The following is a 22499-nucleotide window of genomic DNA, read 5'->3' on the forward strand; positions in this document are numbered from 1 at the left end:
TAATGTCTTTGCAAGTAGAACGATAAAGCACATGGAAGTAATATTTTGTACGTGAAAGTCGTAACGACGGAAAAAAAAAGGGAGAAAAAATTAAAACTAAATTGTTTTCAACGTGGTACGCATCATCCACTTAGATTTTCCGGTTTTGTTATCTTTCGCCCGTTTAACGCTCGCGTAGATCTATGCTTTCCACAGAACAGTCAGTGGAAAGCATAACAGTAAATATAAGCATATCTGGGAAACGTGTAGGTAGTCGCGAATTTGCGTGAAATTTAGGAGGAACAATTATCGTACGTTTCGAATGCGTTATTATTATGATTATCGTTAATAGCGATTAACAACGTATAATAAAATATAAAGGGGAAGTGAAAAAATATGTATGAAAAAATTAATAACCTTGATTACTCTAACGAAATGCATTTTAATTAAACGTTATTCAAATTGCCAACTTAAATTTTCATATTCTTCTCGAGAAAAAAATATAAATAGCACAGAGAAAGAAACAAGGACGTAATAGCTACGATTCTTTTTAGTCTCTCACTTTGATTGAAAAAACGACGAGAACAACAAATATACGAATGCTACATTTTCGTACGAGATACATTTTTTTCCATCAACTTTTTCTCTCTTAGTTTGTCCTCCTAAATTTTGTAAAAATGAAAATTACGGCGAGAGTAACATTTTTCGACACAGTGCGCGTCCCATGTTCAAAGGAAACAGCGATATTAAGTAAAAAAAACTAAAACAAGGAACGGTAACAAAAAAAAAGGGGGGAAGCGTTCAGCTGATGCAGGAAACAAATTAACAAATTGGTTTTCCAATAAACTGAATGTATTTTATTCAGACGTAACACACAGCAGAACGACAAACGAAAATCGGGGAAATGTAAGATCATTTGGTCAACCACTGTCAAATTGCTTCGAACAGTGACCATAAAAAAAAATATGTGCTAAATATATGTTTAAAATGACGTTCGAAATTTTATTCTAATAGCAGAAAAAAATCAAATTCTATTTTTAAACATTCATTGAAGAAGATCGACACGAGATGAAAAATGATGTTGAAAGAAATTGGAGAAGGATGATGAATGATCGTAAAAAGAAATTTAAAAAATAGATAAAAAGAAAACCGAAGAAACTTTCACGAAATTATAATCACTTTACAAAGAAGTAATTTTTTATATTAATAAAAAAAGTGAATAACAAACAAAAGTAAATGAAACAGTAACGAAACGGAGTAACATTTTTGCAGAGATAAAAAATGTACAGCGCGTGTCTCTTAAAAGACTATACGGCCAATTTGTCGCACCAAAAATTCACAAACTACTCCGTGAATCAGTTCAAACCCCCCACTTGTCCCCATTAGTGCCCAATCATTACCTCTCATCTACACCCATCATCAACCCCAATACCCTAATTATAGCCTCGACTTCATCCTTACTATCAACCCTCACGATTCTAACCGCCGTTCCCCGGAAGTCATCCACTTTAACTTCATCCTGCAATTTATCTTCTTAACCCTCGTTCATTCTTCGCATTAATCTGATACGTTCCGATAAATATAAAAATACCGGCTGTGTGTTTAATGCAGTGTTCAATTTTTCGAAAACCAAGCAATTGATTTCAAACTGGAATTGTTCACGGTTTGACTACTATATCACATATCTGTAAAAAATATAAGCAATCTTGTGCTTGAATATATAAAAAATCATACTTTTTCTCGTTATTTTTCGATAGAAGAATTTACAAATTTAACATCTTGATTGTATCAATTCTTTCAACTACTACATAACCTATTTACGAACAATACAACAAGCAATCGTATGCTTGAACATATGCGAATTTTATCTTCTTTTCATGTGCGATAAAAGAACTTTCAAATTTACCTATTCGTTATTATCTCATTGTATCAACTTTTCACATCGTGCCTTCGGTATCGGTAGAAAAATCAAATTGAAAAAAATAAGGAATGGCTTGACTCACCAGTTACAGCAATCTCCTTCAAACTTGCAATTTCCAGGCTTTTGGTCACGATTCTTCCACTTTTTCTTCCAGCCGCTGATCCAAAAACGTCTGAGGATTCATGACACGTGCGGCGTGCACAATCTCCACGGCATGCCCGGCGTTTTAGGTGGTATCTTTGGCGCACTGATGGCAGGCCTCGCCACTGAAGCCTCTTACGATTATTCCCTTTACGAGGTACGTAAGTTTCCTCTTCTTAACGAAGGATTAATTGGCGACTGGCTTTCGGGTAATTGAGTTCGCGGAAGGACACTAAATACGCGACTAGCCGGTGAATAGCGGCCAACTTCTGTCCATTCTACGAGGACGAAAAGCCTCAGAGATCGCTTAATCTATCGGTCGTGAAACGGATATCCCGGTAGGTGAACGTAAGAAACTCGTGGCTGTTGTTGTTGTTCGCTGGCCAACGTAACTTTAGTCTTTCGACCTAAATCCTAGGGGACGATCGCAGTGATCTTTGTTCTATATTCTCTGTGTCGGTGAATCTTGGTATCTTCTACCAAAACGTTGTTAGGAGAGGTTAGAAATGATTTTTAACATTTCGATCTATGCTTCCCTTTTATTTTGGTATATTGGAAATTTTTGATGTTAGGATATAGAATCCTGCGTGACCGAATCACTGCAAGCCTGTATAAAGACTGTATGCAAGCCGTATACATATGTGTCGGAAGTTCTGAAGTAAGCGCTATACTCTGTGCTGTACCAGAGGGCACCATTACGTTCTCCATTCCGTGACTAGCTACTCTAGGAACAATATTCCTATTTCTCAAGATACATTACTTGTCGGTACTCCTATTTCTCAACACAATCATTACTTGCCATCTAAATTCTCTCGTTATAAGCAATCATACACTCGATACCCGATAGCTACGTGACTTCAAGTTACTATATAGATATCGTCTGATGTCTACACATTCTCACTTACATTTTCACTGGCTAAACGTACAATCTAAATATCTGTTATAACTCAGCTCAAGGTACTGATCAATTTTTTATGCGATTGGCATATTTTTCTGATGACACTATTAATTAGTCGAAGCATTAAATATTTAAGGCCGTCATACTGCCGCCATCCGACTTTGAAGACAAATTTTAAATTTCTCTTCAAAGATGGATGTCGCCACAGTAGCGACATTTGAAATTTATCTTCAAAGTCAGATGGCGGCAAACGTCTAAAAAATAATACGTCGTTATTATGAAGTGCACGTTGAAGGCTTTTGAATGATTTTGATAAAAACGATATTGTATAAAATATGATTTACGTATGTAAGTTTATAGTTATTACTGAAAGATTCAGAATTATGCAATTTACTTGCAATTTACTTTCGCAATCTACCTGCTGAAAATCAGGAGTGATCTTCAATTCGCATATTGTTTCATAGAAAATTTATCTCGCTTCTTCTTTTTAGATCTTCCCCGCGCGAGCACCAAACTCTGAAGCAAAGTTGGCCGAGATGAGAGACAATTATGGTATATCAGCTGGCTTTAACAGAACAGCAGGGGAACAGGCTGGCTATCAATTATTAGTACTAGTAATTACAGTGGGAATAGCCATCGTTTCAGGATTAGTAACAGGTAATCGTTTCTCATTGATAATCCAGGTGACATTTTGAAAATAATACATTGCACAACTCCTCGTTGGATCTTTCTCGAATTAAAAGAAGGAACATAAACAGTTATTAGAATATTGATTGGCATCTAAATATTTACTTACTATATTTTCTTTCAATTTTAATTGTAATCACATTCTCTAGGACATTGTGCGTTATTCTCCTTCTTTTTTATTTCTTTCTTCTTCTGGAAGAGGATACGCAGAAAAGAAATGTAAATTTATACATAGCTCGCTTTAAAATCATATCGACATCGCACTGGGACAAATAAATTCTTGCGTAGGTTTAATGATGCGGATGTCGATCTGCGGTTTGATTTCCGAGGAGCAAAAGTTCGACGATGAAGCCAATTGGGAATTGGAAGAGGAAGCCACGCAGGAGTCGAAAATCAAGGAAGGCAACAGCTATGGCGGCGACCAATTACCGATGGCCCATATCTGAGACGAGTCCTTGTTATCAACAACAGCAAAAGTATTACGCTTGCACGTGAATGCAAATAAATGACAAAAATAGAACCCTGAACTTAGGGAAACTTGTAAAATTTATTAAACAATTTGTTAAACATTACATATACGACGCATTTTCACTGGTGCAACAATATTCTTGCAAGAGGAACAGTCAATTTATATGCTACGTATTCAACAAGTGGCAGGAAACTGAAAAATCAATATTACAGACAGAGTATACGAAATAAAATAATTGTTGAAAGAAAAGCGAAGCATACGAAGAATGTATGGCATTCCATCTTCCTTTTTTAATCACGTTATTTATATTTCTTAGAAAACACCATAAATTTATATCATAAATCATTTATAACGAATTCGAGGGATTCTAGGAATAGCAGTATTTACCGAGTCGTTTAAACGCTAGCGTATTAAAAAATTTATCATAAGAGCAATATAGATCGATGAAAGATAATCAAAAATAATACATATGTATTTAAACACGTTAATATATTATTCTTGCTAAACTTTTTGTATATAATTGTAATTATTATTATAATAGAGATAATTAATTCCACGAAATAATTGATAACAATCCATTGAAATTTTAATTAATTTTTTTATATAATAATTTTAATATCGTCTTTTATTATTCAAATCAACAATTACTTCATTAATGCATGTACCACGGCTTTTGCGTTTAATGACTTCAAATCAGTATAAGTTTGCCCTGTCCCAACAAAAACGATGGGTTGTCCAGTAATATACGTCATAGAAATTGCCGCGCCTACCTGAAAACCAATAACAATAAACAGTATAACAATATATCGTGATAAATATTTAATTATATCCTGTTGATAGATTCTATTCACCTTATCATCGATTGTATCAAATTTAGTTAACACGATGCCATCAATGATATGAGGATTGGTGGATTGACTATGATCGGCTAGTGCTTGATTAAATTTTACCAATTGGTCAACAGCTTCGTTTCCAACAAGAGCTTCGCCAACAAAGAGTACTAAATCTGGTTCGTTTACTTTGATCAACTTAGTCAAGGCTCTCATTAATGGTTCGTTATCTTGCATTCTGCCCGCGGTATCCACCAAAACTACATCGATTTTCAGATCCTTAGCAAAACGGATCGCTTCCATGGCAATACCAGCAGCATCTTTCCCATAACCTTTTTCATACAATTGAACCATAGATTGATTTTCATGTTTCTCTGGCGGATGAAGAGCATTCAAATGGCGCATATGAGTTCTCAATTGTTCAACTGCACCAGCTCTGAAATGAAATTATTTGAAAATACAACACGTCTATATTAAAATAAAAAATTAATGAAATAGAAACTGTGGTAAATAAATAAGGCACCTAAATGTATCACACGCTGCAATTAGCACACGAAAATTATTCTCTATAAGCCAAAAACAAATTTTCGCTAGATTTGTGGATTTTCCCACCCCATTTACGCCGCAGAAAGTCATAACATAAGGTCTGTTATTTTTTTTTGCTTCCATTGCGTCTCGCAGAATATCCACACGTCTCTTTGGAGACAGTATTTGCACCAATGCGTCGGTCAACGTGGCTTTGACGGTACTAGTCACGCTATCGAACGTACCAAGTACTTTTCCCTCGAGCTTTACACCGACAGAATCGCACAATTTTTGAGCAATATCAGCTGCTACGTTTTTCGAAATCAAGTGATCTTTTAATTTTTCCAAAACTGGAGCCATATCCTCGTGTTTCAAAGACTTGTTACCAACCAAACTCTTGAACATTGAAAACATACTGTTGCTTTTCTTTTGTACTTGGGGTTTGGGATTCTCCATTTCTTCGTCAGACTCATCCTCAGAATCAGTTTCAACTACTATATCACGAATGCCACCTTTCATCTGACCTACTAACTAAAAAGATAATTTTGAAAATTTCATTCTTTAATTATGAATAAATTATTAAACAATTATTTAATTAAAAATAAATAATTTATACTGTTTTATCAGCTCCCACATAATCGCCACTTTCTTCTGGTTTATCTTTGGTGCGTTCCAAAGCAGCAAGATCTTTGATAGTCCCACCTAATTCCCACACACGGGGTTTCTTGCCAGCTTTCTCAGGTTTTTGGCTTTTTCTATGAAACATAAATATTGTATATAGCATATTATTTCATACAGTACAAAATTTATTGTTTCTAAATGTAAGAAACTCACTGTTTATCAGCTTTTTTCTTTTGATTATTCATTTTTTGAGCCAATTTCATACGGTTTGCGATTAAAACTTCTTCATCCATTTCTCCGTTATGATTTACTTGATTGTTTGACAAATCCTGTTTAGGGACCTCTTGAATTTTCACTGTGGAATTAAATAAAGGTCAGAACATAAAAGACTAAAAATTACTAGAAAGAAAAAGGAAAATAGACGAACTGTTACAGACATTTAATTATCTTTTTAAAATTTAATAATTCATTATTGAGGATATTTAACTTATATCATAACATGGAAGATATTAATTCTCTCATAGACCCAGTCACTGTTAATATTGTTAATCCATAGCAGTAACATATAATTCATTTATGCAGCAGATTACGTGTGTATGTAAAATCCAAAATCACTTACTTTGATCATCTCTATTAGTACTAACTCCCGTCTTCCTTTTACCTAGAAGCGAAGATCCCCATTTCCTGTTAGTGATACCCACATTGGAAAGGACATATTACTACCTAAATGAAAATTGCTTGTGATTCTATATTAAATCCTAGACAAATATCCTCAGCAGCTTAAAATACTCAACAGTAAAAAATAAATGAAAGGGCTAATAAAAAGTAATTCTAGATTACTCCAAAAAACCATTGGCAATGTTATAATCATAAATAATAGAACTATTTGTATTATATAAAGAATTATACCTAAACCATTTTAAGCCTTCCAATATAAAAAAGAAATAATAATGTAAAAAGAATATACAGATAGTATTAAGCTACAGAAACAAAGTAATTAGTAATATCTTAAGCTTACTAAAGGCAAAGCATTTGAAATAAATAAAAGAGACATTGAATAAAATCTCCAAATTACATTCATTACATACCCTGCTTTTTATTATCTTTGTCATCTTTCCGTTCAATCATACTAGCAACAGTCTTTTTTGATTTTTGACTTTCATCAAAAGTACGCATTTGTTTAGGTATCTTAGCCTGAGTTCGTGCCCATTGTTCAGCCATAGCAAGTACATGCTCATAATTATTTTGAAATTCGAAATTGTAAAACCACTTAGAGTTCTCCAATTCATTTTTGAATCTATCTCTAAATTCTAAGTGGATGTCGTTTAAAAATTTGTCTACATACGACAATTGTAGTATTTTTTGATATGCAACAACAAACACTAGCTCAAACTCGTTATCGAGTTTATACTGCAAGCGTAAGGAATCGTATTCAAAAGTATGATTTCCCGTACGTTCCTGTAAAAAAACATACAAAATGTCATTATGATAAATATTAGTTGTTTAACTAATCGATTATTTAAATATGGAAGCTACTCCTTTTTTCGAATTTAATCCCTCTTCAACATTAAGATCAAACTTTTAATAGTATTCCATATGGACGTAACGAAATTCAAAAAAATAAATATCATTGACAGCAACACTTACTTGCAATATGACACTTCGTATTAATGCGTTAACACTAGGAGCAAATATTTGCGAGGTGCTTTGGAAACACCATAGAACAATACCACCTTTACTGAATATAGTAAATAAGTCGAGCATGATTATACGATTTCTTAGTAATAAAAAAATGTTTGATTTGATGTTACAATCTAACCTATTGATGATCGTGCACTTTGATTTTTGTACACGTCAGACAGACACTGGAAGAAACCTTAGAGCAAAAACTATAAGATACGATGAAACGTAAACATCGAGAAGTTTTAAGGCAACTGTACATTGCAACGGAATGCCATGTTAGTGACATAAAAAGGCGCCACACGCAAGACCCGCATATTTTAAGTACATATATGAAGTTTTAGATGTACTAAAATTTAGAATACTAAAAATTCTTAATCTTGATTATGTAATATTGTTAAATGCACAATAATATGAAGTATATTATACTACTATTAAATATTAATAAGTATTATTATTATTAATAAACATTATACTATTATAATACATAAAAGATACATAAAATTATTCATTATTACTTTTACATTGCTTCATTCCTTACAAAAATAATTTAAATACAATATTATATATATATATATATATATACATACAAAAAAAAAGATTAATTTAACATTTTTGTCCAAAATATTGATTTAAAAAGTATGATTGAAAAGTATCATAATTATATATATACATATATATATGTTTGTACATATTTTTTTCTATTAAATATTCAACATCGTACAAATTTGTAAGTAAACATTTTTCTATTTTCGAAAAACAAATCTAATGTAATTATAATAATAATTATAAAGTATTAAACAATTTTCTACAATTTATTATTCTCTTTTTTTACTTTATCGATACAATTATTCTTTGAATCGAATAATGAGTATATCTTCATAATGCTACAATCCTGAACGGGCAGTGTACGATTATCACGTATATTTAAGCTTTCAGTGTATCTTATACATTATTATTATTATTATGCATCAAGTAAATATAGAAATGTATCGTGAAAACAATTTCATTAATATTATGTACAATAATTACAGCATGCTTTACATAAATTAACAAGATTTACACTAGCCTAGATTTTCTATAAGGCTATAATAGAACCATACATCATCTGAAGAATTTGAAAGTTTGAAGACATCTCGTGTTCACTTCTGTACACTACTGTAGTCGAATAAAAATATGTCATTATGATAGTGAGAAAAACCTGCAATATAATAATGATCATATAAGGCATTGAATATTTAATATCTGTATAAAGATATATATTTAAAAAAAAAACACTTATAGTAACAACGACACTCTAAATGCTTAGAATAAAACAACATCCATGATTTTAGGAAATTTTTATATAATTAAAAAAAATTAGATTAGAAAAAATACTGTTCATGTATAAATGTACAAAAAGATCTTTTACATTTGTAAAAATACACATTATAGACTATAGGAAAGTTAAAATGATGCTCATACATCACCTTATACGCAATTTCTAAAATGAAATTTGAATATTCTTTTCCGAAAAGGAAAAGAAAAAAACAATTTATGGAAACATATACAAACATATATGTAATTACATAGATACAAACGTAATGCTTTGGCATTGTATATGTTTTTCAATAAATAAATTGTTGTCAATACAATAATGTAAGATTTGCCCAATTTTAAGAGTATTTCTTTGCAAAGATATCACAACATTAACAGATTCGTAAGAAATTTTATAAAATTGTAATATTTAATTGCAACATTTAATTTAATTATGCTAAAAGAACAGTCTTTATACGATATCAATAATACTGTAACATAAACACTCTTTCTGATGTTACGTAATACAACTTTTTACATAAGCTTTAATTAATTATAAATTCTATAATTCCACTTTTACATACATCTTATTTCTAAATACGAAGTATTCTTCGTTCTTTGTAAAAATGCAAAAAGATTCGTTCTTACGGGTCTTAATAAATAATCGTGTAAATTTGTAGACTAGAACTTACACGCGAATAATATCAATTTTTGTAATTTTTTCTAGATAACCTAGAGGTAAAGTTAAATCATATATACTTTGTGCGTGTTAAGGCGCTTCCTCCTTTTGTGGGATCCATCATACGATCCCAATTTGTATGACCGACTACAAATCCTACAGCGCGCATTTTTTCTTGTTCTTTACGTTCTTCCAAATCTGCCCAACGTACCTATCAAATCCAACAGTTCATGATAAATTTACCTGTATATTTTATCGATAAATCAAATAAAAATATACTTACACGTTTTTTGCCAGAAGTATCTTCCATGTTATAATAGTCAGGAACTTGAAGGAAATCTTTCATAGTTTGCACCTTTCCTTCATTTTTCTTTTTTGCAAGCCCATCCAAACGATCTATTTTAAATTGATATAATTAATAACGTTAGACAAGATATAGATTGTTTGTAAGATATATTAATATCTTCCAAAGTATATAATAACGTACCTAATTTGTCCTCTGCTTCCATACGTTCCCACTTGCTAACCCCCTATAAATAGATAACAGTATATATATATCATGAACCTAATATTTACAAAAATATATATGTATGAAATTGGTAAATTACAATAGTATCTTGAGTATCATCTTGACTATCTTGACTATCTTCATTTTGTTGTGGAGATTTCTCCTGGGTTTCTTCAGTGTCTTCCATATGAACCTAAAATCAGGTAAATAATTAATATGAATCTGAAAAGATAAATATACAACCTAATAAAAAAAAATATACTTCTTCAATTGCTTGTTCCTGTAACATAGAGTTAACATCCAATTTTTGATGATAACTTGGAGTTGGCTCAAAATAATCTATAATTCTATTTATTTCATCTTCTGTACGATTATGAATATTTCTTTTTAAACAAATTTGTAAATCCATTTCCATCTCACAAACATACACCTATAAACATTTATGTAAAAAAATAATAACAAAGAACTGTTCTCTGTTCTCATTTATTCGAATTTTGATGCTGCAATGAAAACTTACTTTGAAGCCTTTTGTTTTAGCAAAACTCCACATTTCTTCATAATCGGATATTTTTTCGTTGATACAATCCAATATAATGAAATTAAAGAAACCATCGGTAATATTCTTTTTAAAAGCTTTAACAAGAGATGTGATGTAACTTTGCTCCATTGCTTCCTCGTACTCATAGACCATTTCCTGTAAAGTTTATTAAATCAAAAAGTGCTGCAATTTATTTGTGCTTAAAACTTTCAATTTAATTAAAAAAATAATAATTTGTTTTATACCTTAACCGTAACTTTCTTTCCGTTATCATCTGTGGATTCTATCTCTTTCTCTACCAAGAAATAATCATCAAGACTTAATATTCGTGGTGCAGAACCTCCTTGTTCAACTTCCTTATCCTATAAAAAGATATGTTCGAAATTGTATCGTTATTTATAAGACAAAGTAAATTATATCTTAATAAATATAACTTTACCTTAATAAGTTTCGCCACAAAAGATTTTCCACTGCCTGGTGGACCCCTTAAAATTATAGCTATTTTTGGTGGCCTGTTCTGACGACCTGGAGGGCACAATAAGTCATCCACCATTGTGCAGTTTGGTGTTTTTGCCAATTCCAAAGTTTTTGGTGTAGATTCCAACACATTATGCTGAGCATCTGTAACACTATAATAAACAATGTCAACTTATTTAAAAGGTTTTTATATAATCTACTTATAATCTTTAAGTATAGAATAAAGAACATATAATACTCTTTTTGTACAACATAATGGAAAAGAAATAACAATAGAGATAAATAATTGTAAGTAGTAAGGACTGGTATATTCAAATTTAAATGTGCTATATTTGATGTTTTTTGCACAAGGTATTACGATATTAAAAAGTTTCAAAATTGTATTAAGCACAGTAAATAAGTGAAACCTTCTGGAAGCTATTTTAAAAAATAGCCATCACCTGAAAATAGCAATGTTTTCCATGTTATCTTATTAAAGTAAATGAATTAAATCACAAGAAACATGTTTGCACATAATACGAACAGATTAAAATGAAATGTGTTTGTATTATGCCGCTATGTGATCCGTGCGTTTAATTCTAAAAAATTTTACGATATATATTATAAAATAGCAGAAGCATAAATAATTTTCAGAAATAGTTTTCATTTGCATTACGCATATAAATAAAATTTTCATGGCTTAATATGTGGTTACATAATATTAATCAATATAGTGGCATTAATAATATAGCCACATAAAAATACATGTATATATATATATATATAACATTGTTAATGAAGAAAACCAATGGTTTTCGAAATATTTTTATGTGCCAATAATATTGACACAATGAATAAAAGTATGTATAATGACATTTTACAACTGCATTTTAGCAGTTTAAAAACAGAGAAAGAGAGAGACACAGAGAGAGAGAGAGAGAGGGTATGAATTTGCATAAATAAGTCTTCATACTTTATGCAAAATGCAATACTTGTCAGAAACATTATATCTACAGATGGACACCAATGTGTATTAAAATGTAAATTTAAGAACACAAAAGTCATGAAAGCGTTTATTTTACAATATTTCAAAGACTAAAACATTTAGGACGCATTTAGTAATCAAAAAAACATACCTGTTCTCTGATGGCTTTGTATCTATGACGTTCTTGTTCGAATTCTCCTGCCAGTTTATATTTCCTTTCGATCTAAATAAAGTTATATATTTTCAAACGTAATTAATTCACATTAATGTTAAACAATATGAATAATAATTTATGGTACTTTATTTATATACATAAGTATGCAGATAAATTTATAAATAATATATTTGGTGTACTATACCTGTCTTCATCTTTGTCATTCTCTTTAGTCGTTTCCTTCTGAGACGGTTCACATCTTTCCCGCGTTCTTTCTACATTTGGGAAAAATGATAATAAACATAAAATTGTCTATACAATTTAATAACTAAATACCAATAAATACTTATGTATTTTATCTGAATATATTTTCATTAATATTTTCATTAATATTGAACAGATTTCAATAATAATACTTGATATGAAAAACTGTATATTTTTGCAACTTAACATCAAATTACCTTTAATGGGACTCTTATCATAGCGGTTATCTTGATCTTTGTCAGATGTATGATCAAATATCCTATCATCACGTTCTTTCGCTTTATAGTCCTCTTTCTCTCTGCGTTCCCTTTCAGGTTTTCTATCGTCTATGAATTCTTCGCTATTCCTTCTTTGTTTGTAGTCTCGAGGATGCCTAGATTCTGTTTTGTTCGCATAACATTCGTACCTCCTGATTTTCTCTGTATAATCTTTTAAATTCTGTTCGTTCTCTTCCCAATTTCTAAAATCTTTCTTTGGGTACACTTCATGCTCTGGCACTAGAGGTTTTAAATTGCCATGTCCATAGTCGAAACATTGCACAGGAGTTAAGTGATCTTGATTCGATGATCGGGAAGTGTGGGCATAATCTATTACTTTAGCAGGTATATGTTCGATAAATTTCTTGTCGCTGCTAGCCCCGCTATGATTATAATTAAATTGTTTCTCTATACAAAATTCTTTCACAGCTGAACACCTGACTTGGCTTTGTCTGTTATCCATAGGTCGTTTCACGTATATATTAGAGTTATCGAATTTTGTATAATCAGAACCTGCTGAAGATTCTGTGTATCCAGTCTTGTAATCACTCACCGTTATATCGTTCATATTTCTCTCTGATCTTTTATCAAGAATGTTACATTTATTTCCATTCTTAGGAGATCGTCGTTCTATGTCGTTCGCTATACTCTGATTAAATGATTCATTTTGAGGCAACATGGATTTATCAAGATAGCCTCTTCCAGATCTTTGATCCACATCTCCGAAGCTGTTTTTAGAGTATGGTTGCCTCCAGAGTGAGTTCTGCGCATCATTAGAATCGAATTGCCTCTGTTGCATACTTTCATCAATTGATATTTGCTCATTATTAGTGAATACTCCACCATCACCACTTATTTCTGAAGTACCCTGTATCTTGGAACCAGAATTATTATCAATTGGTCCTTTTGATCTAAGTTCTCCAATTCCTCTGACATCAAGTTGTCGATTATCAAAAGATCTGTCAGGTTGCCCTCGAGATAAGAAAGAGGTGTCATTTGAGCTACCTATTGGACCTCGTGGACCAAAATATGCATCATTAGAACTCTGTGAACCAAAGCATCCATCAGTAGAATTATCAAATTGTTTTTCATTAAATCTATTTGAAAACTGGCCGCCGTCGTTTGCACCTTTCGAACCACCTGGACTTCGTTGATAAGGTGGATCATTGCGTCGTGAACCAAAAAGTCTATCATTGAGTCCTGAAAATCTTGGCTGTCCTTCGTTAAGTCCTCTGGGCATAAACTGATCGCAAAGACCTCGATTATCAAACGGTCTATTATTAGGCCCATGGGGCCCAAATTGACCATCGTTCGTCCCTCTAGGACCGAATTGTCCATCATTAGGTCTGCTTAAATTTAACTGAGCATCATATCTGGGGCCAAATTGTCCAATATTCGAAGGTCTAGGTCCAAACTGTGCATTATTAGGAGCTCTTAAACCGAATTGATTTTCAACGGGTCCTCTCGTCCCAAATAATCCATCATTAGGACCTCTTGGTCCGAACATTCCATCATTGACACTTCTAGGACCAAATTGTCCATCATTAGGTCCCCTTGGGCCAAATTGTGCATCGTTTGGACCTCGTTGACCGAACTGCCCATCATTAGAAGCTCTTGGACCAAATTGTCCATCACCAGTACCTCGAGGGCCATATTGTCCATCACCAAGACCTCGAGGACCAAATTGCGCATTATTCGAAGCTCTTGGACCAAACTGTCCATCGTTCGAGCCTCTTGAGTCAAATTGCCCATCATTCAAAGCTCTTGGACCAAATTGTACATCATTGGGTCCACGAGGACCTAATGAGTACGGATTTGGACCAGAAGAATTAAATGGTGGTTCGAACATAGGAAATCTTACATTGTTAGGACCTCTTGGACTCAAAAAAGGTGTACTTGATCTAAATGGCATTCCCCTTGGACCAAATGTAGCATCAAAAGGTCCTCTTGGTTCATAAGATTCAGTGTTACTTACAAATGATTTCAAGGAAGACTCTTTTCCATCATATGGTTCATCTGTTCTTTGTACAGAATCAGTAGGTTCATTAGTGTCTGTAAGAACAGGACCTAAATTGGGTAATTCAGGCGGTGGCTCCATATTTAAATCTTCAGGTTTTAGATCATTTTCTCCCATAAAAGGTAACACTTCAGGTTTTTTCTCGGTATTTTCACTATCATTATTAGATAGTTCTTGCTTTACCTCTGTTTGTTCTTTGAAAGCATTCTGTGGATCCTGTTCTGAAGAGCTATAGTTCGTAGACGGAATTTCTTCCTCCTTAATACTATCCTTCTGCAATAAGCTATCTTCAGGAAGTTGAGCATTAACCCAAGGTGGTTTTTCTAGTAATGGAATGTCTTTCTGTATTGAATAGTTCTCAGAACTGTCTTTTTGTGTATTATCGACGTTTTGTTCAGTCGATTTTGAATTATTTACCGCAACTTGTTCTACTACAGTAGTAGATTCATTTTTAACCTCGTTCTTCACATTCGTGTCGTTTCCAATATTCGCCATTTCCGATCTAGGTTCGGTATGCATAAGATCTTGCATTTGTTGTGAACTAGAATTCGATCCTTTGAATGAATCCCGCGAATCGAACGAATTGTTGCGTACAATTCCTAGAAGAGCACGGGGTCCAAAGTCAGGATTTCCATGAAGCTTAAAATCTCCAGGTATTCTGAAATTACCAGGTGCGCCTGGTCCAAAGTTAGAAGATCCACGAGGTCCCAAATTTTGGTTTCCAACAGATTTCATGAATGGAGAATCACCTGTAATCTTCTTAAAGCTTTCACTCAGTGAACCAACGCTGCTACTTTTATCAGAATCAAAATAGCTTGGTTTGAATACGTCCATCGCTGCTCTCCTTTTTTCCATAAGCTTCTTTAGTTCTGGAGCAAATTTATCTGGTGGTTCAAATTGATTATTCCTACTGAAACCCCTTGGAACATTTGGAAAACTATCACGTCTATTATCTACTACGTCTTTTTGGTCAAAACGATCCATACTATTCCTATTAAACCTATCACCCCCAGGACCATAAGGTTCATTATTTGGACCAAATCGATTATTGTTTGTTCCAAAACGATCATTAACAGTTTCAGTTCCTTGTCCTACCCTGTCACCTCCTGGTCCAAATCTATCATTTCCAACAACGAATCTGTTATCTCCAGGTCCAAATCGATCGTTTCCAGGTCCGAATCTATCATTCGTTGGACCAAACCGATTGTTTCCTGGCCCAAACCGATCGTTTCCAGAAGCAAATCTATCGTTGTTAAAGTTCATTTTCTGTTGATTGAACTGACTATTTCCGTGTTCTTGATAGTTCCTATCTTCTCTTCTAAATTGTTCGGCTTCAGATATTCGTTCATCGTTTAATTTATAATTTTCATTTCGTTGACCAAACATATCATTGCGAAATTGATTACCTTGTTGATCATTTATACTATCTGGACCAAAACGTTCTGCTGGTATGCCTTCCTTTTGATGCCCAGCGTCATTTATACCGAAATTACCCTGATGACCTACTGAGTCAAAGTTGCTCATAGAACCAGGTTGATTTTGACGTTCGTTGTGTATCAAATTATTATCTGAACCTTTACCAGTATTCATTCCGAATGAAGGAGGCCTTCCTTGCATGTTGGGTGGAACTGGAGGTCGTACGTTGTGATTCTGTCGTGAGTCATTGCTAACAAAACCTGGCGGTGGTTGTGAAAAGTTTGGTATAGCTGGAAAATTCGGCGGCGGTTGTGTAAAGTTTGGTGGAGGCATTTGAGTTGGTGGCATATTGAATGGAGGTGGAGGTACTCCAGTCATAGCTTGGAAGTTAGAGAAATTCGATACGTTCACGCCTGCATTATACTGTGCTGTCCATTGTTGAGAATTCCAAGGTGACGTAGTCATATTAGAAGACATCATGTTCATGACTGGTAGCTGAGTTGTCGACGACTGTGATACTTGAGAGGAGGTTGCCGTTTGAATGTTAGACGCTACTGTTTCTGTTGCTGGTGGCGGCGGTGGCGGTGGAGGTACGTTAATACTCTGCTTTGCAGTTAAGCCAAGAGTTTTCCCAATACCCAATAAATTGTTAATTAATCCTTGATTTTCTGTACTGGATAGAATGTTCAGTATTTTATCATCACCAGACGAGCCTTTATTCTTTTCAATATCTACTTTAACAACAGTTTGCTTTTGTTGCTCGCGTTTCCTACGCATTTGTTCACGTCGTTCGATAAGCTTCTCTCGCCAGGATGTCCATTTAGCTTCGTATTGTTTGTATTGGGTCTATAATAAAATAATCCCTTTTCGAATAAAACTAGAACTAGCAGTAAATCACTTACTGATGTTTTAGTCATCATATTTGATTTTCTCTGTAGCTGATATGTAATAATAATTGTAATATCACTTACCTTGTCTGGATGATTAGCATTTTGCTGTTTCCACTTATTAAACTGCTCCTCCCACTGTTTAAACTGAGCGTCAAATGTTTTCTCAGCTTCAGTTAGTTCTTCATCTTCGATTTTCAACTTTTTAGCACTATTAGATTCACTACCGATACTATTACTGCGTTTACCATTTAAACTATTATTTTCTTTACTACTATTGTTATTTTCAGGAGGTAATGGTGGCTGATTTGGAGGTAAAGGGGGATTTTGAGGACAGTTTTGTATATTTGTTTGTTGCATTGGTGTATTCGCGTTTTGTTTAACGGGAAATAATGGAAGATTGTTTTGATGTGGAGGAGGCATGCTTGTAAATTGATATGTGTTCATATTATTAGGAGGTAATGGCGGTTTTGTATCCTCTTTTGGAAGAGGTGGTGGAGGTTGTACGATTGGTAACTGTGACACCTGATTAGCTAAGCTCATGTTCTGGGCTGACATGTGTTTCATTGTTTCTTGGTACTGAAACAAAGTTCAAAATTGAATTAATGAATGAATACATTTTTATGTTATTTATGCCTTTTACATACCTTCTCCCCATATTGTGCTTGCCATTGCTGATATTGTTGCTGCCATTGCTGCCACTGAGCCCAGTTTTGTTGTTGAGCTGCGGCCCATTGTTCAGCTGTATACCCACTAGGTGCCTAATAAAACAGTATAATTGTAGTATTCTACATATATTATATAATATAGAAATATTTATATGTTATGTTAAATAAATTGATAAATTCATTAGTTAAATGGAAAATAAGTACATATGACAATATTTTAACAAAATTGTAATTAACATGTCAAATTTTCAAAGAAAATTTCATATATATCAATTAATGCGAGATTTATTTTTTTCATATATTAGATAGAGATATTTAATAAAATACTTACTGGTTGATTATAATACTGCATGTATGCTTGCATCATAGCCGTAGGATCTGTTCCTGGTACAGCATAACCAACTGGTGGTTGTGGCATTGGAGTAGCAACAGCACCAGCTGACAATTGCCATTGGTTCCAATTTTGCATTTTCTAAATCTCTCTCGCTCTAGCAAATGGTTTGCTAGTGCATTCCAAACTGTTTTAAGGGCCACAGTCCGTTTGGACGCTATTTTATATTCAAAGAAAATTGTTATAGAGTTACCACCACATACGTGTATAAAATATAGTAAAAATCTCTATTCAGTTATTTGTTTTCCTTTTATGGTACAATCACCAATCATACATAAATGAAAAAATGTCTCAGGAATTATTAATTAAACATATTAATAAAAATTATACATACAGCAGTTTAAAAATATCTGTAAGTTTTAGTCAATATTAAGGCAGTTTTACAAAAATATAAAAGTTAAAACTATATATATAAATATAAAATGTGTTTCAACCATGTGTTACAAATTACCTAAAATTTTCTTAATCGCCACAATAATAAAATATGTAGAAACTTATTTCTTAAATTTCAATAGTGATTTTATTGTTTTGTAATAGGTAAAATATAGGGGATCAAAGAAATAGAAACACTTGTAAAATGGATGTAGAGAAAACTACACATCATCAGAATACTTACAAGTCAATAAAATAATACAAAATATGTTCGGTATAAATCAGAAACACACATTCACCAATATTTGTACAAATACATTAACATAAAAATATAATAAGTTAAATGTTCAGTCTATTAATCTTCTGCACTTAGCAAATAGTTATAAGATGATTATCATATCCTTTAAAAAGTTACTAAATGTAAAACATTACAAATTTTGTAGATATAAGATACATTGTTAAAATACAAACAATGTAAATTTCATAATTATGCAATTATTTGCTTATATACTGATATATGTACAATATATTTCTTTGATAGATAAGATACACTCATTCACAAAATATCTCGCAAAAGAATCTAAAATCAGTGAAACATTTATAAGTAATATATATGAAATAATATATGAAAATTAATAAATATCTGACAATACAAATGCAATATGACATTAATACACAGTAATATGTAAAAAGAAGCTATAGATAAAAAGAATTACTCTAATAACTAGACTCTTTAAAAAATTTAGGTTCATATTAAGACTGAATATATATAAATATTTTTCACATTTAGCCAATATTTATGCTTTCCCCTTTATCAAGTATAAGTAAAACCTTTTAAAGTTGAAGTTACATAAAATAACGAAGTAGATTTGAAATAGATCGAATTAAAATTATTGTATTAAATATCATTCAGAATATATAAAAATATGCTTTAAATATGTATAATTAATATGCTTTCATAAACATTCAAATTCATTAACTTAGAAGAATATAAACAGTATTATAATATACCAAGATATTACATCCAACAAAACATATGATATAAAACAGATATGTGTTTTAAACATCAAAACTGTAGTCGTTGGAAATAACCTAGAGCCAATACCAAACATACCGCAATATTTATTATATTTCACAAAATGAAATACAAAGTGATCGAAAATACATCTTATTACATAATATATAAATAGTACACAAAAGTGCTATATAAACTTGTATATAAAAAGGGGGAATATCCAATATATTAAGTTTGTAAGAAGTCGAATTGGACCAAATAAAATGCATTAATCTATTCGAGATTAAACACAATAATAAAGAAAAAGACAGGGATTAAATGATTTTTCCTTAAATAGGTTAATGATGCTGACGAAAACTTCAAAATGCCTTCGTTAAGTATAGAAGTTTGTAAACTTCAGGAGAACGTTCTCATAAGCATCCAAATGTGATCGCCATGATTATTGAAGACGTATCAATTTAAATTTAGTTAAAATATATCCTTCAAAATTGCATTTATGATGATATAGTAATTTCTGATAAGATAACACAATAAATATAAAAGAAGTTTGCGTATATTAAACACATTAATCCGAAAAACTCGCTCGGCAATATCCAACATTTTTCCGAAAGTATAGAACGAAAATAAAAATGTCAATGTAAGTAGTTGAAATAAGATAGTACTCACGACTGGATGTCCAGGAATCTGCTACACTTTTGAAATGCAATTCACGAGAAGCTTTTTTTATTGTACAGCAACTAAACTTGGCACGAAAACGTCGAAACTGATCGGAACTTATGGCGACTGGAGACTACGGTAGTATAAACACGTCTGGAGTATAGACACTTCGATACTGAAAGCATTGATAGAACCATTCATCTTTTGAGTCGAAAAAAATCAAGATGTAAAGCAAGAAAAGGTCCCGTTTTACGCAAGCGTAATGCGCATATACATATGCATAGATATTACGAATATTTCACACAATGACAGACTCACTCTATCTATTTCTGTTTATTTCACAGAACGAGGCTTTTCCTCACTCTCCATCTTGGTATTTTTTGAATCAAAAGATGGACGGGTTTCCCTAGTGAGTGTCCAGACCTGTTTCATATGAGCGTTACCAGGTGTTACGTTAAGTTTGCAGCTTTAGGGTAAAAGAGTGAGTGAGTTGGTGCCCATGGTGCACTAAACCGTTCTATTCGCCGAAGTCCGTGAAAATTGAAAGAACTTTTGTAGTTCAAATCTAAAACTTTTTCCAAGATTGTATGTACTTAGAAACTAGCACGCGCGAAAAAAAAAAAATATCTCATGAGAGATGGTAAAACGTTTAGGAAAGTTTACATGGATTGTCAAAGAAAAAGATCTCGAGAAAATCCAAACTTCTTTGCAGACTATAAGTGACTTGTCCCACAATTGTCAATGCGGCATTCAACTGGACGTTACTTGATAAAGTGCTTCTAATTTCCCGAGTTATTTCTTGGTAAATATCTGAACAATGCAGACTTTTCTATCCGTATATACAATCAGTTAGTAAATTTAAATTTATGTGACTATATTGAAGGCAAGTTTTCGCGATAGCGTAATAGGATCGTACTGGAGATCCGGAGACATTCTGGATATAAACAAATTTATAAACAGGTCTCGATATTCGTTAAAGAAAACCGTCCGAAAATTGAGCCGTGTCTAGTCATAAAAAATCAACACGGAAGGTCAATAAAGTCCACGTTCTTGCGAGGCAGATAAAGATAAGTAGAATGTTCCCGTTTCTGTCCGAAGCATTCATAGCACTTTACGCATGCGCAAAACGAGAACCTTCCATATTGATATTTTACGACTCAATTTTCGGACGATTTTTCCTAGACTTTGGTATATAATCATCAAGATCTGTTTAGATAATCATGTAGGTATATGAGTGTCGAGATACCTGTTTATACGAATACGGTCGAGACCTGTTTATATGATCGTAGGCGGGTCAATCAATTTTGGACACTAAACGACAAAAAAAAGTCCCTAAATGCAGTTTAATTCTTGCGTTCTACGCGGTTTATATAACGAGCTACAAAAATATATTTTTACTCTCTTTACACATTTCTTCGTTAAACAATTAGACGTAATGTCGACCATAGGTCGTTTTAAAGCATTATTAAATAACAGGAATATCAATAATTCTTTTCTCTGATACTTCTTGTTATTTCTTTAATAATGTTTCAGATTTTTTAGGTTGATTAAATTAAGAAAAAATTTAATAAAATAAAAAAAGTGAAGTTGAGGAGAAAAACTAAAGTTGATAATATTGTTTTCATAAGGAATGTATTTTCCATAATTAAAATTATTAATTTTAAGTCCTTCTCTATCTTTTATGAAACGAATTATTATTACAAAAAAAGTAAACCAGCAAAATTAATAAAAATATCTCACTTGTGCGGATTAAATCTGTTTTATCAGCGTTCTCGTGTCACTGTCATCAAAAAGAAATGAATATATAAAGATTGTGAAATGATACCAACAATCATTTACTACTACATGATAGAGACAAGAAACATATATTAGTACCAAACATATCGTAATCGAGAAACATTTTATCTATCGGAGAAATTCTTCAACTCTTACAAAATACTGGGAAAACCGAGAATATCGTGTGATATAAACTAATTAATTTATTTCCTTACTTTAGCCAAGTATTCTCTTTACTCGATTAAAAGAAATTGAGCGACGATTAATAATTTACGAGAATTACAATATTTCATAGAACAATAATTAATCATTTTTACGTAATTATATATTCCTACTGAATTTTGCTGTCTGTAATTAAAATAGCAATTGAAAATCAAAATTATTGGAATAAAAAATAGATTAAAAAGTGAAT

General features: G+C 32.3%; 3 protein-coding genes across 11 annotated transcripts in view; 1 reads left to right on the plus strand and 2 right to left on the minus strand.

Moving 5' to 3' along the window:
- Positions 1-4280, plus strand: part of LOC117207856 (ammonium transporter Rh type A) — a 43487-nt gene extending 39207 nt beyond the window's left edge. For 6 of the 7 annotated variants that reach the window (XM_033448497.1, XM_033448494.1, XM_033448498.1 and 3 more), the window contains 3 exons: positions 2055-2198; positions 3431-3596; positions 3915-4280. In XM_033448497.1, coding sequence (XP_033304388.1) covers positions 2055-2198; positions 3431-3596; positions 3915-4072 — 468 coding nt within the window. In that variant the 3' untranslated portion in view covers positions 4073-4280. Of the gene's footprint in view, positions 1-2054; positions 2380-3430; positions 3597-3914 lie in introns of those variants that run through there. The other variant, XR_004487601.1, reaches the window with a different exon arrangement.
- LOC117207853 (signal recognition particle receptor subunit alpha homolog) lies at positions 4155-7983 on the minus strand. 2 transcript variants are annotated; one of them, XM_033448489.1, is made up of 8 exons: positions 7719-7982; positions 7160-7529; positions 6691-6732; positions 6285-6426; positions 6067-6205; positions 5449-5981; positions 4947-5361; positions 4155-4865 (listed from the first exon to the last, which is right to left on the minus strand). In XM_033448489.1, exons 1-8 carry the CDS (start codon positions 7833-7835, stop codon positions 4740-4742), a joined length of 1884 nt encoding a protein of 627 aa, XP_033304380.1. In that variant the 5' UTR covers positions 7836-7982; the 3' UTR covers positions 4155-4739. The 2 variants fall into 2 exon arrangements, with proteins under 2 accessions (XP_033304380.1, XP_033304381.1); XM_033448490.1 differs by lacking the exon at positions 6691-6732 and having other exon boundaries at positions 7719-7983.
- Positions 7984-8741: 758 nt separating this feature from the next.
- Positions 8742-20687, minus strand: LOC117207870. 2 transcript variants are annotated; one of them, XM_033448535.1, is made up of 17 exons: positions 20630-20687; positions 20321-20486; positions 18208-18424; positions 17856-17969; positions 17293-17787; positions 12829-17167; positions 12573-12642; positions 12365-12436; positions 11212-11401; positions 11018-11134; positions 10752-10928; positions 10497-10664; positions 10335-10427; positions 10214-10256; positions 10010-10122; positions 9807-9937; positions 8742-8952 (listed from the first exon to the last, which is right to left on the minus strand). In XM_033448535.1, the coding sequence occupies exons 3-17, from the start codon at positions 18343-18345 to the stop codon at positions 8934-8936; spliced, it is 6279 nt and encodes a 2092-aa protein (XP_033304426.1). In that variant the 5' UTR covers positions 18346-18424; positions 20321-20486; positions 20630-20687; the 3' UTR covers positions 8742-8933. The 2 variants fall into 2 exon arrangements, with proteins under 2 accessions (XP_033304426.1, XP_033304425.1); XM_033448534.1 differs by having other exon boundaries at positions 20321-20680.
- Positions 20688-22499: the final 1812 nt, after the last annotated feature.

This window comes from Bombus bifarius, unplaced genomic scaffold, assembly GCF_011952205.1.
Source record: "Bombus bifarius isolate JDL3187 unplaced genomic scaffold, Bbif_JDL3187 scf7180000008047, whole genome shotgun sequence".
NCBI lineage: Eukaryota > Metazoa > Arthropoda > Insecta > Hymenoptera > Apidae > Bombus > Bombus bifarius.